General features: G+C 39.8%; 1 protein-coding gene and 1 long non-coding RNA gene across 2 annotated transcripts in view; one reads left to right on the top strand and one right to left on the bottom strand.

The window, feature by feature from the left end:
• brinp2 (bone morphogenetic protein/retinoic acid inducible neural-specific 2) overlaps positions 1-16,076 on the top strand; it is a 337,921-nt gene that overhangs the window by 183,992 nt on the left and 137,853 nt on the right. Inside the window, exons 3-4 of the mRNA XM_085141220.1 lie at positions 12,364-12,554; positions 15,894-16,075. Of these exons, the coding sequence (XP_084997346.1) occupies positions 12,364-12,554; positions 15,894-16,075 (373 nt within the window). The remainder of the gene's footprint in view (positions 1-12,363; positions 12,555-15,893; position 16,076) is intronic.
• Positions 5,487-8,009, bottom strand: LOC146498417 (uncharacterized). The gene is made up of 2 exons (XR_014870849.1): positions 7,929-8,009; positions 5,487-7,014 (listed from the first exon to the last, which is right to left on the bottom strand). It is a non-coding gene; the product is annotated as an uncharacterized LOC146498417 (long non-coding RNA).

Raw genomic sequence — 16,076 nt, 5'->3', positions numbered from 1 at the left:
TGCAAATTAAATTTTTTTTCTCCATTTTTTTTGTCTTTTTGTGCTCCAGGTGATGTTTTTTTGTTTTTTCTTACAGGTGCAGCAACGCACGATCTGATATCGTCGTGTTGGTGTTGTTCCCAGATCATCATACTAAAGGTTGTTCCAGGATCAACGTTGCAAGTGACCAATCAGAATGTTGTGATGTCATACTTTTGCGACTTCGGGAAAAACCGGCGTAAAACAAAAAACTGTACTTAAGCTGCGAGAAACCGCCTTTGTCCGCCGATCAACGGACCCTAACCCTGACCCTGACCCTGACCCTTTAATAAACGCTAAGCAGAATTGATATTGTCCTTGCAACATTGGAATTTCATAAATGCACGAATGGGTTGGTGCGCAAAAGAATAACGTCACAATAATGTGATTGGTCACTTGCAATGTTGATCCTGGAACAACCTTTAGTATGATGATCTGGGAACAACACCAACACGACGATATCAGATCATCCGTGCAGCAACACAGAGTGTATTTCTACATGTTCTATACTTTTATTATATCTTTTTATTTTTTCCTCCTGCCTGTAATCTTAGACATTGTCATACTATACTGTACCATATTAAATAATGTCATAACTGACATGATATTTATATAGATGATTAAATAAGTAGTATAAATAAGCAGATAAAACAAACACATGAACAAGAGCCATAGAGAATTCATAGAGCACATCTTGGAGCCTATAGCAAAATCACTCTATTGTACTTCTATAGGACTGCCTGAACACTACACTGAATTTAATGGGACAGAAAACAAAAAACAAACAAACAAAACTTTGTGTTCTTAATGTTTTGGCTTTTTCCCCCCATTAAATTCGATGTAGTATTCAGATGGTCCCATAGAACTACAACGGGGTGATTTTACTGTTTTTTCGAGCTTTATGGAACAGAAATCCAAATCAGACTCCGTATTCAGAATTCTTCTTTCGCTTTGTTGAATTTTAAAACTATACTGGGGTGGTGGCAGCTCAGGAAGTGCAGCAGGTCATCTACTAATTGGAAGGTTGGTGGTTTGATCCCTGGCTGTTCCAGTCTGCATATTTAGACAAGATACTTGCTCCAAGTTGCCTCCACAGGAGTGTCTTTGAATGTTAAATAGAAAGCACTTAAGCATAGAGAATGTGTTGTTGTGAATTGTTGAGTGAGGCGTGTTGTATGATGCTCAGGCACAGTTGAAAAGTGATATATAAGAACCAGTCCATTTGCAGTAAATGACTTAATGACTCAATACACTTCAGTTGTCCTGCTAATTTACTCTGTTGTTCAGTGCAGTGTTGCGGGCTCCATGCATTGTATGTTTTTGATACTCGTGTGAGCACATAAGAGGCAGGTATGCTACAAAAAGCACTGCTTACCAAGGACTGAAAAGTGTTGGTGCTCTGAAATCCATCCCAGTATTTAGTCATGTGGCAGGAGTGGGAAGAAGGTTTTCAGAGGAGAGTAATGTCAGTGTCTGACAGGAGTGAGTCATTAAAACACCACAAGATGAAAGAAGAGAGCGCTTGTCTGATAAATTGCATATAAAATAGCATCAGTTCTTCGATATGCAAATGTTTCTTCATTTCAGTGTCATTTATTCATTTGATTTAAGAGCAGTTCAGTTAATTTACTTTTAGACTCGCTGTTTTTCTACATTATATTCGATAAACATAATAAGAGGGACTGGATGGATATACCAGGTGTGTTTGAAATATGCAGCAATTTCGTATGTTGTGATGTGCAGTGCGCACACATTATCTATAACTTGATTGTCAAAAGACAGAATGATAGTCTTGCTACTGAAAGCTGGACTTTCCTCTTCACTTAGTGTCCCTGCATTTTCTGTTTTATGTCGTCGTTGTGCAGAAAGGCTTGCTGCTGGAAATGAGCAGGAGAAAATAAGATTTATTGTATTCTTTCAGGTATCAGTAAGAATATGATATATCCTCCGAGGATTTCATCTTATCAGACCCTTTAAATGTGACACGGGGTTTATAATCCTGTACTACACAGCTTTACACGGGAAAGTTATCAAAGTCACTCATTTTATTGTCTGTCACACAGAGTTACAGCAGAATAAAGCTGTTAACCAGGGACATGGCTCTTCTTGTTGTATGTTTTTTGTACTTTTTAATTGTATCATCATCTGATAATGTTTCTTTGAGCTTCTTGTGATGTCAGAAATGCTTGGCTTTCTTCTGTCCTCAGGTTTTCTAATAAAAGCTCAGGGCGGTTGAGGTCAGGCAGTCGTGGAGCATGCATGGTCTTCATTGATTCTCAAATCGTTTTTTAAAGCTTTGAGATGTTTTAGGGTTTGTTTTTCTTTGTTTTGTTTTTTCTGCCGGAGTTTGGATCATAGACCATGAGAGGAATCAGAGCACTGTTACTCTTTGAATTCTACGGAACCCCGCAGGAGACATGGGAAAAAAAAAAATTAAGACGGACTTTTGCGAGATTTCGCAAAACTAACTCGAGATCTTGCAAAACTTTTGCGAGATCTCGCAAAACAAACTCGGGATCTCGCAAAACTTTTGCGAGATCTCACAAAACAAAATCGGGATCTCGCAAAACTTTTGCGAGATCTCGCAAAACAAACTCGGGATCTCGCAAAACTTTTGCGAGATCTCGCAAAAGTTTTAGCCGCATTCTTCCCATTAGCTCGAAGCTAACGGGAGGTCGAGACCTCCCATTAGCTTTGAGCTAATGGGAGGTCGAGACCTACTACAGCCGGGAGGAACACCGCTTTCCCGGCACATCGTGCCTCGACCGCCTGGTCGGCTTCGAGCCAGCGTCCGAAGAATGCGGCTAAAACGTTTGCGAGATCTCGCAAAAGTTTTGCGAGATCCCGAGTTTGTTTTGCGAGATCTCGCAAAAGTCCGTCTTAATTTTTTTTTGTCCCCTGCGGGGCTCCGTAGAATTCCACTGTAAATTGCTGGCATGTCTTTGCCCATCTTTGGACGAAGATCTCTGCTGCGCAGCCTCCTTTGGACAGGATGTTTGTTTTTGCCGTTTAGAAAATTCGGCATCTTTTCTGTAGCTTTTAGAAAGTCACTGTTCGATTAAAATGTATCCAGTTTTGAATCCTCCTGTGTGTTGGAGAAACTGTGGACACCAACGAGCACATCACACCCATATTATGTGGGACTGTCCTGTGCTACGGACTTACTGGAAAGACATTCATGGTACATTACAAGGCATTTTTGACTGTACATTCCCTTTGGACATGAAGACAATCTTTTTTGGTTGTATACCGCAGAACTGGTCTAAAATTGGTACATGTCTGTTAAGAGATTTACTTGTTGCAAATAAGAAAAGTATAACTAAGAAATGGTCCCTGCAAGATATACCGACCTTGTCATTATGGTGGGAAATTACGCTAGAGATTTATAGGATGGAGGAGGTAACAGCTCATGTCAATGACAGGGTGGGTTGGTTCCATTTGTGTTGGGATAAGTGGGTCCTATATGCCAATACCCATAAGCCGAATCTTCTTTTCAAAGCTTGAAACCACCAACCTAGCTAACTGGTCACTCCCGACTGTTTTTTTTTTTCTTTCTCTTTCGTTTTGTTTTTCCCTTGTAAATTGTGTTGATCAATGCCTGTAATCACCTTCGTGAAGTAATAGTTTAGAAATAAAGAATTAAAAAACAAAAAATTATCCAGTTTTCTAAAAGCCTTTCAGAGTGACATCGCCCCATTTAGTTTCAGGAGACTCCCCTTTTTTGACAAAGTCCATGACCATCGCCAGTAGGATAAATTTGCCTCATTTTAACTTGCTCACCTATAAAGTATCAGCCCGTTCTCACTCCCGAGGCGTAACATGCCGACGTTTTGTCACGTCCCGCGGCGTTCCTGAGGAACGCGAAAGGAGACCTTCGGCATTCTTATGGCAATGACGCTCCCGCGGTAATAGACGTTCCAGCCCTGTATTCCAGCCCTAAACCTAACCTTATCCCTAGCCCTAACCATAACCTTTTTCCTGAGGTTAACCAGGACTTTAATGATGTTAAATAGCGTGTTTCTAAGCAATTTGAAGAAAAAGAGCGAACATGTGTAGTTTGAGTCCATACAGTTCTCATTTTTCCTCATTTTTCCGAGGTTGTCATCGTGGTGGGTAGCCGAAAACGTAATATGTTGACGATTTGTCACCTAGCGTAAAATGTTACGCTTTGGGAGTGAGAACGTGTTGAAAGTATACACAGTCAAACTCAAGTAAGTTTGCATCAGGGATACTAATGCAAGACACATCTAATAATAAGGAAATTTAACAAAAAGAAGAAAGAATTCTTGTCTGCTCGATAAGATCAGTATCAATAATGGCATTTAGTCAGCTCCTGATAACTAACTAATTGAGTAGACTGACACAAGTAGGACAGTTGGGCTTATCATCTGCCCTGTTGCCTTGTTACATAAATCCTACTGTTATTTCATCACCAACTACTGTAGATTTTTTTTCTGATCACTTCCTGTGAACAGCTGGTGCATCTTTGTCCCAAGCACTGTTTCTCTTCTCCAGAAAAATGGTTTAGAGAGGCTGCTCTTCCTCTGAGACCCCCTTGGATCAGTTGAACCCAACTGATCCAAAGTGTTTGCTTAATCCCAAGACACGACTTCACTCTGATAACATTTTTGGCTGAATGCTTTATTTTCAGCTGGTGAATGTTTTGGTGACATGTTTATTGACTAGAATGTTGTTACAATACATGACAACTTGTGTTTTTAAATGTTTAAAAAGAACGTCTGAGAACATCACATGCTAATCAGTGTTGCTTATGCAGATTACAGGATATCAGTTAATGCAGACACATTTGCAGTATAAGAAAAACTAACTAGAACAAAAGTCAGTTTAAATGCTTAGCAAAGCCCTGTTAGCTACAGTATGCAAAAAGATGATTTTTAAACCTTAAGTTTGAAGAACCCTAATTTAATGTAGGGGTGGGGTTTGATTATCGATTTATCGATTAAAATCAAATCTAGCTTGGATAACGTGAAATCAATTCATGAAAATCCTGAATCGGTTTTTAAATATAATTTATTTTGCCTTCAGGTTAAACCTCACAAAACAACGACCACCAAACAGCTAAAACAGTAAAGGAGAGCAGGAACACGGATTCTGCACTAAGACGTAAACACAAAGCGCGGAGCCGCCGATGCATCAGAATCAGTGAGATGTCGCCTTTCTCACCGACGGCACGGACAGCTCGCTGATTCTGATCCGTCGGCGGCTCCGCGCTTTGTGTTTACGTCCTTTTTGCGCTGATTCAAAAGCTGCAGGTTTAATCTCTCTCCAAACAATATTGACTAAACCAGCAGCAAAAGAAGATCCAAACTATGCTTCACATAAACATCGTCATGAATTCCCTCTGACTTTTCCTGTTTTGCTTCCACCACGATAAAATCACACTTCATGCACAGCTCTCTCTCTCTCTCTCTCTGTACTTCAAGAACAGTTTCCCGTCTAAAAATCTGTTTCTTTTTACTTACTTCCGAAAAGAAAGCCTCATTTCTGCTGCTCAATAGGCTTCTGAACAAATTTAAACTTTTTAAAATTATGCAGAATTGCAAAACGCTCAGCTGTGTCTCTAAAACCTCTGTAACTTTGCTCTGCTTCACTTCAGCAGCGTCAGGTAACGTTCATATGTTGATAAATGGTTTTCTTTCGTTTTTGATCTACTGCAGAATATTTTTAAGATCAGCTGCTATAAAATCCCAGGCCAGAAAAATCTCCTTCATGTTTTTATCCTCAGCTACTTTGACACAAAGGCATCTGCTGTGATGCTCACACCTTGGATAAAGTCTCACAAGTGTCAGCTGTCTTTTTATAGACAAAAAATATGGAAATGTACTGATGCGTGATCAGAATTATAATATTTCTGACTGTCTGAGTCAAAATTTCCCCAATTTGAATCGAATCGAATCAAATGAAATCGTGGATCGAATTGATTCGGGACCTTGTGAATCGATTCTAGAGATCGGTGACGATACCCAGCTCTAAGTTAATGAATCTGAGCGCTTTTTGATATTGTATGATTTGAATCTTTAAGTTAAAGAGTGCAGAGAAGAAAACACACAAGAGTGAGAAAACAAAGCTTTATCTTGCGCTTTTTGATCTTTTTTTAACGCTTTTTTTTGCAGCATTACCTTCCAACTTGCTTTCCCTAAGTTGCCCTCCTTTCATGGGAGAACACTGTGGCCAGAGTTAATGATAGCGTGAACAAATTGTGCTGCGACTGTGGCCAGACTACAGACATTAATTGGTGCATTATGTGAGAATGAACCTCCTAATGAAGCACTAGTTTGACCGTACGCTCCTGAGGCCATTCCTTCTGAGGAAGGCTTTGTCATGCCATGTGCTAAATGGCTACAAATCCCAGCTCTCCTTTGAAGACTAATATGCAATGCAGGAACTAAAAACTAATTACAGCGCATTGCTGTCTTTACTGTAGTACTATCTGAATGACCTATGCATATTTACTTTGTATTATTACACGAAGTAGCGTATTGTAGTTTAGTCACAACGCTGTCAACAGCATAATTACAATTTTGTGTTGGTAATAGTAAACTTTTGACCATGAAAATACAATGTGAGAGCAGCTAGTGCAAGTGAGCCAATGATATTGCAGATGTGTCTCCCTCTGTGAACACTCCACTGTGAGGATGTGCGAGAGGGAAAGAGTGCACTCATGGGAAAGCGGCGTATCACTGCTGGCATTTTGTTTGGTGCATAATGTGCTAAGATTCAACTTCCCTTGTTTTGCCAGCAAATTTATGCAGATGAGGCGGATCTGAACTTTTCTTCTGAGATTTGCATAATCTTCCTCACATACCTCAGGGTTCCACTGCTGAAGTAGTAAAGCGATGAAATGACCATCAGTCACTTAAAATGCTTTTCCAGACTCGTCTCTCTCTCTGACCACTCAGAGGTCATTGTCACTGCTACTGGCATTTGTCTGGACAGCTAAAGAACTGGATTCACCAGAGGTTTAGTTATTTAACCCTTTAAAGCCGGTCGGAGCGGGCACGCTCCATTTTGCTTAACTATTTTTAAATCCCAGTAACACTGCCACCACGTAAGCTAGCGCAATAATTTTTTTTGCATATGAAACCGGAGGAGTTGTACTTACATCTTATGCCATCAGCTTGTCCTCGGTCACAGTTTCCTTCCACATATAGCTTTGCAAAAACTGCATAAAAAGCGCTTGAAGCAACAAAAACATAATATTCCAGAAATATGCTTTGCTGATCTGATCAGCTGTTTGTAACACTTCCTACGTCCATCAGCGCGAACTTTTACATGTCCGCCATGACCTGCCCGAAACCGGAAATGACGTCATTTTGCGGAAATGTAGTTTTTTTACCATCAGGGCCTCATGAGCCTATACTGGTGTTTTTAAAAGTTATCTTTGACTTTATGACTTTCTGTGTCGTTTCTGGGATGCTTAGGACTCATATTGCACTGCTGGAAATAGTTTATTTTGATGCATATGCTGCTTTTTTGCAAATTTGCATTATAATATTTATTTTAGTTTTTCCTGCAGTATATAAAAATTGGTGTATTTCAAAAATAAAACTATAAAGACACTTAAAATAAATTTCCTGTGGTGGAAAAATATTTTGTGCAACTTTTTTGTATTTACAGTTTTGAGGGATAAGCCTCTTAAATTTCTCTAACTAGAAATATATGTTAAAAAAACAAAAACGATTTTCAATTTTTTTGTAGGTTATTGCATTTTTTGCAATTTTAGGTAATTACTATGCACTTAATGCAGACATATTATTAAAATTTGGGCTATAATGGTTGTATTGATGTATAGCAACTTGAAATGCTCCCAAAAATGGCTCCACAGCATGTAAAAATATAATATAAGCTCTGGCGGACTTGGTTCTATGGTAGGTCTTAAAGCGTTAAACTTTGCTAAGGCTGCGAACTTATATGTGACATCCTGGATTTGTTTATAAGGAGAAAGTTCTTTCAAATCAAGTATATGCACTGCCAATGTTTCATGTCATTTTAGGCCATGATTGGGATTACTGCACTTTAGACATGATGCACGGTTTCAAGTTCAAGTTCTCAACAGGATGTGATAAAAGAGCTATTGCTGCATGAGTTTTGGAGAAAAATAAAACCCTCCCAATACTAACGTTCATTTAAGCTTAAGTTTATTTATTTGTTTGATTGAAACGAAGACAGCTGGGCACTTGGACATGTCGTACCAGGCTCTAATCACAACACTGACAATTTCTTCATGCAAGGCTGCACAGTCAACAAGCAGAAATGTTACATATTCATATTCTTAACTTTAATATTGACAGGTGTTTCTAGCCACCCACCAAGTGTGAGTCCAGAAACTATTTTCTCTGCACCAGCTCCCAGGCAAACGTTGTGCTTATCATAACAGCTGCCAGACTGAATCAAATCTGTACAGTTAGAGACCATGAAATCAAAACAATAAGCTGCTACGTTAAAGCAACTAAAAGGTTTATTCATAGTTGTTTATGCGCTTAATATACTTATGATGGGTTTAATACACCAATATATGTAAACCATGCAGATTACATGTTAGTGTTTTTCCTGCCATCATTTTAAAGTCATAACTAGGGATGGGTATCGTTTAGGTTTTATCCGATACCGGTGCCAAACCGGTACTTTTGAAATGGTGCCGGTGCTTAAACGGTGCTCAAACCGGTGCTTAAAGAATGGAGAACACAAAATTGGTCCAAAAACCTCTCATGTTCAGCTGTTTTTTGTAAAAAGATAACAATGTTAGCCTTTTCTGCAGCTATGGGGCATATATGGTATCACTCTTTGCTGGAAGCAGTGCTAAAACAATGGAAAAAACACAAACTTTGTCCAAAAACCTCTCATGTTTAACTGTTTTCCACTTTTTCTTTGGTCATTTTAGCCTTTTTGTCCAGGGTGAAGGGAGTATCTGCCATCAAACAAGAAGACAGCTGCATGTAGCTATGATGGTGTTTGCTAGTTCACCTTACATGCATTAATGTAATAACATGGTTAGCCTACTCAACGTAAATTACACACGAACAACATTAAGCTACTCACGCAGAGAAGAACGGCTGCTGCTGCATCATCATCCTCATCATTTCTGCTACGCTGGCAGGGCTAGGGGCCAGGACTCTCCTCTTTGGGTTTTTGGGGATGTTGCTAACTCCGGCTCCGATAACAGGCACCACACCCGCAGTAGTTGCGCTCGGTGTGAGGTCTCGCAGCAAGCTATCAAATACGGCGCATTTCTCGGCTTTTTAAAAAAACGCTATGCGTCGCCAGGTGTTTCATCAGATTCGAGGTGTTACCTCCTTTGACAGTATCACAGTATCAGCTTAAAGCACTTGTTGCAGCTGCTGAGTTTGCATATTTTGCTTTGAAGCACAGCCAGACTTTTGACCGCTGCGTCTTGGGCATTTTTAATCTGTAGCTCTCCTCTAAAAGAACGTACGTACCTGGACCCGCCTACTATCCTCGGAAACGTAAAATGATTGGCTAGAATCTAAAGTGTATCACAGCTCAGGAAAAAAAAGCACCGAAATAAAGCACCGAAATGTGCGCTGCTTTTCGGTCTGGTTACTACACTGGTACCCATCCCTAGTCATAACAATAAGAGATTAAAATGTCTGAGGCTCTTATGAGGCATTAGACATTGACTGAATACAGAAGGGTGATGTCTCTTGAATTTATCAGTGATATTCAACAGCAATCTGAAGATAGTGTTGCTGGTTACAGAAAGCCCAGCGTGGTCAAACCTCATTTGCTTAATTAAGAACATGTCCCAAATGTAAGGTTCTAGCACCATTTAATAATTACCACATTCGTCTTTCAGATTTCACTGAATTAAATGTGAATAAACACGACCGCAGCTGAGAATACTGATGGCGTCTCCTGACATCCATGTTGCATTTAATGAGTCACTGGAAAACACGGACTTTCTTTACAGTCCCGAACCTTGGAATGCCCGGGGTGTGTGATCTTCTTAACCCAGGCTGTCTGTCTGCAGAAGTGTGAAGAAAAAAAAAATACAAATACTTTGTTACTCTACTGTATCTGTACTTCACTTGAGTATTTGTTTTTTGACAACTTTTTATTGCTACTCTTCACATTTTTTGCACAAATTTCCAATATTTGTCATTTCTATTCCTTACATTTTCAAAACAGGCTTGTTTCTTTAAGCCAAACACATTTGACACCCCGGCTTTATTTTACATCACTGTGAATCTTAAAAAATCAACCAGATTTGGATTTAAATGGACGGAACAAGAACACGTAAAAGACCCTCCTACATCCTCCATCACCAGTGCTTTTTATTTAGTGCAGGATAAGCAGGTCAGCTCACCACACTGTTGTGCATTTACAGTAAAGCACTGTGTTGGACTGGCCAACGGTGGCTGTGGTGCTCATGGTCATTTAAGTTATATCAACTGATGAATTTGAATTTCAGCTGATGGTTCTAAAATTCATTAAAGCTTTATACCAACTCTATATTGTCTGGTGTAAAAACAGTATAAACAGTGAACTGTCAGTGGACTGAATAGAAATCTGCTAAGATAGCTGTGAAACATCTGCTTACAGCTTGTTGAATTCAGTTGTGTAAAATCAAGCAAGAGCAGCCTGGACACAAAGAAAAACAACTCGAGTTTACGATAGAAGTTATCTTGAGCTTTAATTCTTTTCCAAACGCCGACCCACTGCAGCTGATTTTACGGTTCCCCACCATCCCACTTTAACCCCTGACTATCCCGTGAATATTTGCTTTTTTGCATGACTCCTACATCTGTACTCACATTGGGGCTTTTGAATATTTCTCAGTGTGGCTCATCATATATAAATATTAGGGGTGCAACGATACACAAAATTCACGGTTCGGTTCGGTTCGATACTTTGGTGTCACGGTTTGATATTTTTTTGATACAAAAAAATGTTCATGCCTTTTTAATTTGTCATTTATTAAAATTATAAATATATATTTTAACTCAAAAGTACAGTTTTTAAATTTAATGTTGCTGAAACAACAAAGTAATAAAAATAAATAAATCTATCTGATCGAGAAATCCCTCATCTTTGGAAAAGAGAGTTTATTACAGAGAAATGTCTCTTTCCAAAATAAAAGCTATACTATACGCTTCTTCTGGGCTATATTCTCAGCAGCATATTAAACATATCAGGTCCCCATAAGGAGAATCATGTGCTAACGGCTGTCTAAATGACTCGGGTAAAGTTTGTAGCATGCGTGCTTGTTGTTTTTGTCTGCTTCCACTTGTCTTTGCACTAGGATGATGTCGGAGTAAATGTGCAGTCATATTCGTTGTGTTCCCACTAGTGCTGTCAGCGTTAATCTGAAATGACGTTAACGCCACAACACGGCAAATCTCCGTTAACGAGCGACCGCGGATCGCCCCGTGCGTGGGGCTGGACAGCATCAACACGTTAACGAGCTAACTGCGCTAACGCACTAGTTCCCACCCATGTAATTGAGCATTGCTGGCACATCCAACATACTGTTTTACTTTAGTCCATGACACGCTTACCTTTAGGGTCATACTTCACATGAAAACCAAAATAGTTCCAAACGCCAGATCTGAATGAGGGTGGGGGAGGTTCAATTTGCCATGTTGCAACGAGCTTAGCTTCTGTCTTGCTAGCTTGCGCTGCGCTCAGTGAATCTGCGTTTGACTACTCCGCCTAGGCTGCACTGTCGAGCGCAGATCCACTGAGCGCTCAACACAGACAGCACCGTCAGAAGGAAAGTTGATAAAATATATTAAAAATTTTGTATTGTTCGATACATATGCGTACCGAACCGAAAGCACTGTATCGAACGGTTCAATATCGATACGAGTATCGTTGCACCCCTAATAAATATATCTTTATTTTGTCACAGATTTGCACATTATCTATCACAATTCCTAAACTTTTGACCATTCAGAGTACTTTACTCTATTCATACATTCACACATTCATACACCAGACTGTTTCTTATACATACAGCGTTAACACACCACAACAAGTGTCACTTTATCTGTGATCTTTATGACGTTGGCCAATAGGATCACATTACAGATAAGAATAGATAAGACGTTTCTTTTTGTGTGACCTTTTTTTTTAACATATAATGGTCAAGACAATCTCACAATGAAATAACAAGTCAGGATTTCCCAGGGACCATTGTGCAATAAGTAGACTCTCTCTCTGTAGTCACTTCAGAAATGTATGACTGTAACCTTAAATGTTCCTGTCATTATATTTAGCAGTATATTCTAGTCAGTTGCCTGTAATTCCACATCATGCTAAAATGCTCGAGCATATAATCACTTTTTCATGTATTTATAATTTCAGGGAGTTCAGCCACTGGAAGGTGAACAGCCTGGCTACGGAGAAGAGAGATTTCCTCAAATCTCCATTGCCCTTAGCACCAGAGTTCCTACGCAACCTGCGGTTACTGGGCCGACGACCAACCCTGCAGCAAATCAATGAAAACCTCATCAAGAAGTACGGGACCCACTTCTTGGTTACTGCCACCCTGGGAGGTAAGGGAGCACTGCAGGTGACACACTCTCCTTTATTCTCGGGTTAGGAAGTGTCGGGACACGCCAGAAATAGAGAAAGCGTTCGTTTCAGGTCTCGGAGGATGTTGCCTGTGTTAGTGTAGCTCCAGGAGTCTATCTGTCCTTTTATACCAGGAAAGAGTCTCACGTATTAAGTAGAAATAGCAACAATGCTTACATCTTGCACTTGCAGCACTCAACAATGCTTGTCTCCCTCAGAGGTAATTTTCCACTCATCGTTCCCTCTGATGAACATTAGAGCCTCGCAGAGCAGAAGAGGGATTGAAATGACCTGTTTCATACCCCCGTGTTTCTTCATTGGATTTCTTTTTTGCCTCAATCCCCAAGGAGAGAAGCAACTCACAAAACAGATCGGCAGCAGCATCGATCGTGTGAGGGTCACAAACACAAGAACGAGACCTGTGTACTGTTCAAGATGACAACCTAGTGATACTGATAAACACCTAATCTCAGTCATCAACTAGTGTAGTGCAGATATACAAGTACATTTGCAAGGAGTGATAGTGAGTCTCGGCATATCTAAGGACCCGGTCAGGATTTACAATCCTAGGTTACTCAGATCATTCAGCCACATAAAATATGCTATGAATGTGTGAAATTGCAGATTTTACGATGATATAATTAGTCTTAGGCTATGTCCACACGTATGCAGATTTTTCTATGCGTTTGCACCTTTCGCCCACACATAAACGGCGTTTTCGGTCACTGAAAACGGAGATTTTTAAAAACTCAGTTTTTGCATTTATGTGTGGACGAGAAAAACGGAGAAAACGCAGAAAACGCAGCGTCAAAGTTGCGCGCATTTTTTGACGTCACACTGTGCGCCACGTCATTGTTTCTGTGAAATTAATTTCTACAATACTGTTACTGTTAATTGTTCTCTCTGCAGTGTTTAAATGCTTACATATACACACACAGTTACTGTCCCTCCACACATACGACTCGGTTCTGCTTCTATGCAGTGTTGCCAACTCCTCAGTAAGGAAAATCGCTATTGGTTGTCCTAAAAGTCGCTAGAAGTCGCTAAATGCCATCACCATCGCCATCACCTAATTTGCATAATTGGTCATGCTAATGTAATTGTAACCAATGTTGTTGGAGAGAGAAATAACATCGTGGAAGAGACATAAAGTGAATAAAAAACGTCCTAAATGCATTTAGAATTTATTTAGAACTACAAATTAAATTTCTTTTAGCAATTATTGTTTTTTTTAATGTCACAATTCCAACCCTGCTCCTTTATCCGGGCTTGGACCGGCAAAAGTGACCCGAAATAGGCACTCTGGTGGAGTTACTGTGTGTGTGTGTTTATAAGTAGTTTTAAACCTGATCCACAAAACAGCATAACAGTGAAAGAAGAACTGACTGCGTTACAGCACCCGCTGCTTGTTGAGAGTAAAAGCCATATGCGCTTTCACGTCTTTTTTTAGCGACTTTTTTTTTAGAAAAAAAGTTGCTAGGGGGTTTGTAAACTCGCTAAATATAGCAACAAAGTCGCTAAGTTGGCAACACTGCTTCTATGCCCCAGCTTTGTTTACTATTTCCCACCGAGGCTTCTAGACTTCTGATTGGCCAACATTTCTACACAGATAGGAATATAGCGCCACCTGTTGTTTTGGCATGTTCCTAGCAGCGTTTTCCTTCATTTCTGCCTTTACGTGTGGACGGGATTATTTTTTAAAATGGAAACGGAAAATCTCCCTTTTCAAAAATACCCGTGTACGTGTGGACGTAGCCTGAAACTTAACGTCTAGTGCATCATATTTGAAAAACCAACATAAATTGCACAATACATTTTTCAGCAATAAATTGAAAAAAACAAACACAAAAAAAATTCAAATGTGCAAATTAATAATTATTTTCATTACTTTTGAAAAAAATTGTCAGAAGGTTCAGTTTCAATTATTTCACGGTTCAGGCTTGAAATGTTTAATACCAAAATTACCCAAACACAGTTCACATAGCAGACAAATCCAGTTCTCTCACAGGAACAGTCTCCTAACAGCCGCTCTGATTTTCACGTCTGCAGACGCCTAACTTTAATGCCACTTATCACTGAATGTATGCACTGGAGCAGTTTCAGAGCCGGGGGTGAATGCAGTGTCACACTGATAGTGTCTATGTGTAATTAACAGCCTCGACTAAATGGGCAGATCCATTCTGCATACTGATTACTGTAGCAGAGTGAAAACGCATGAAATATCTGTTTTTTGTTCTCTTTTCTTCTGCTGTGATTACATCTAAGTGTATTTTGTTAAACGGTTGAGTGAAAGTGAAAGAGGAGTGAAAAACTGATTCATTCCCCCCGCAAAAAAGCCACTCAGCCTCAGAAAGGTACCTTTTACATTAATAAAATTAAATGCATTACACTTAGAGAACAAAAGTACTTTTTGGCTGTTATAGTTGCGACATTGCACTTTGCAATAGAAACTCAAATGAAAAGGTGGCGGTAAATATAAACACCCTGCGCTTCCTAAATAACTGAACACCCATGAATTTCAGATCAGAGTTAGTCTCTCTGTGTTTCTCTGAATGGCTTTAAAGCCTCTTGGCGCTCATCCATAAATAATGGTGTGTTTTGTTGAAGACCAAGAAAGTGTGGCTTTTCTAAGCAAATCTTATGCTTAGCAAGACACTTTTGGAGTGGCGGCTTTGCTAAGGATCACACTTAATCTCCCATTCAGATTCAATTTAGGGAGGTTGGGAATAAAGTGTTCCCTGCAGTGTCCGGGAATTGAACTTATCACTCTGAAAGTTTTAGAGAAATTACAGTAAGAGCTGTCCGCAATTTATTTGGACATTACACGGGCAAATAAAAAGGTGCTTGGTGCATTTACAGTAAGAGAATCCTGTCTCATGTGATTTGTTAAAAAGTTTCCCACATCAGTAGCTGCTGGCATTGCTGAGAAATTCTTGCTCACGCTTTATATTACTTACATGTTTTAGCTTGCACAAGATAAATGCCACGTTCGCCTTTCATATTTTCAAACTATTGGTGTCTGGGGAAGGAATACAACCTCCAATTTTAGTGGCAATGGTTCTGTTGCTGCCAATCCAAATGATACAGTACCTGCACCTCAGCAGACAAACCACAAAACCGCAGCGAGACGCTGAAGGCCTTTCCAAAGAAATGTCAAACTCAAAGATTGTCACTCCAGTTTTTCCACATATAACGTACGCGCTCGTCTTCATTTGGCTTTTTATCCACGTTAAAGAGGATTCAGAAAGAAACAAATGATTTTCTCAATGAAAACTGTTCATCACGGAGTGCTCTGTAAAATGATTATCATCGATCCACAGGAGAAGAGTCTCTGACCATTTTCCTGGACAAGCAGAAGCTGAATAAGAAGTCCGAAGGCAACAGCAACAGCTCAGTAGTGTCTTTGGAGCTGCTCCATCAGCTGGCCGCTTCCTACTTCACAGATCGAGAGAGCACCCTGAGGCGACTGCACCACCTCCAGATTGCCACCTCTGCTATTAAGG

Source organism: Neolamprologus multifasciatus, chromosome 18 (assembly GCF_963576455.1).
Source record: "Neolamprologus multifasciatus chromosome 18, fNeoMul1.2, whole genome shotgun sequence".
Classification (NCBI taxonomy): domain Eukaryota; kingdom Metazoa; phylum Chordata; class Actinopteri; order Cichliformes; family Cichlidae; genus Neolamprologus; species Neolamprologus multifasciatus.
Note: the sequence above shows the minus strand (reverse complement) of the source record. Positions and strands in the feature narration are given on the sequence as shown.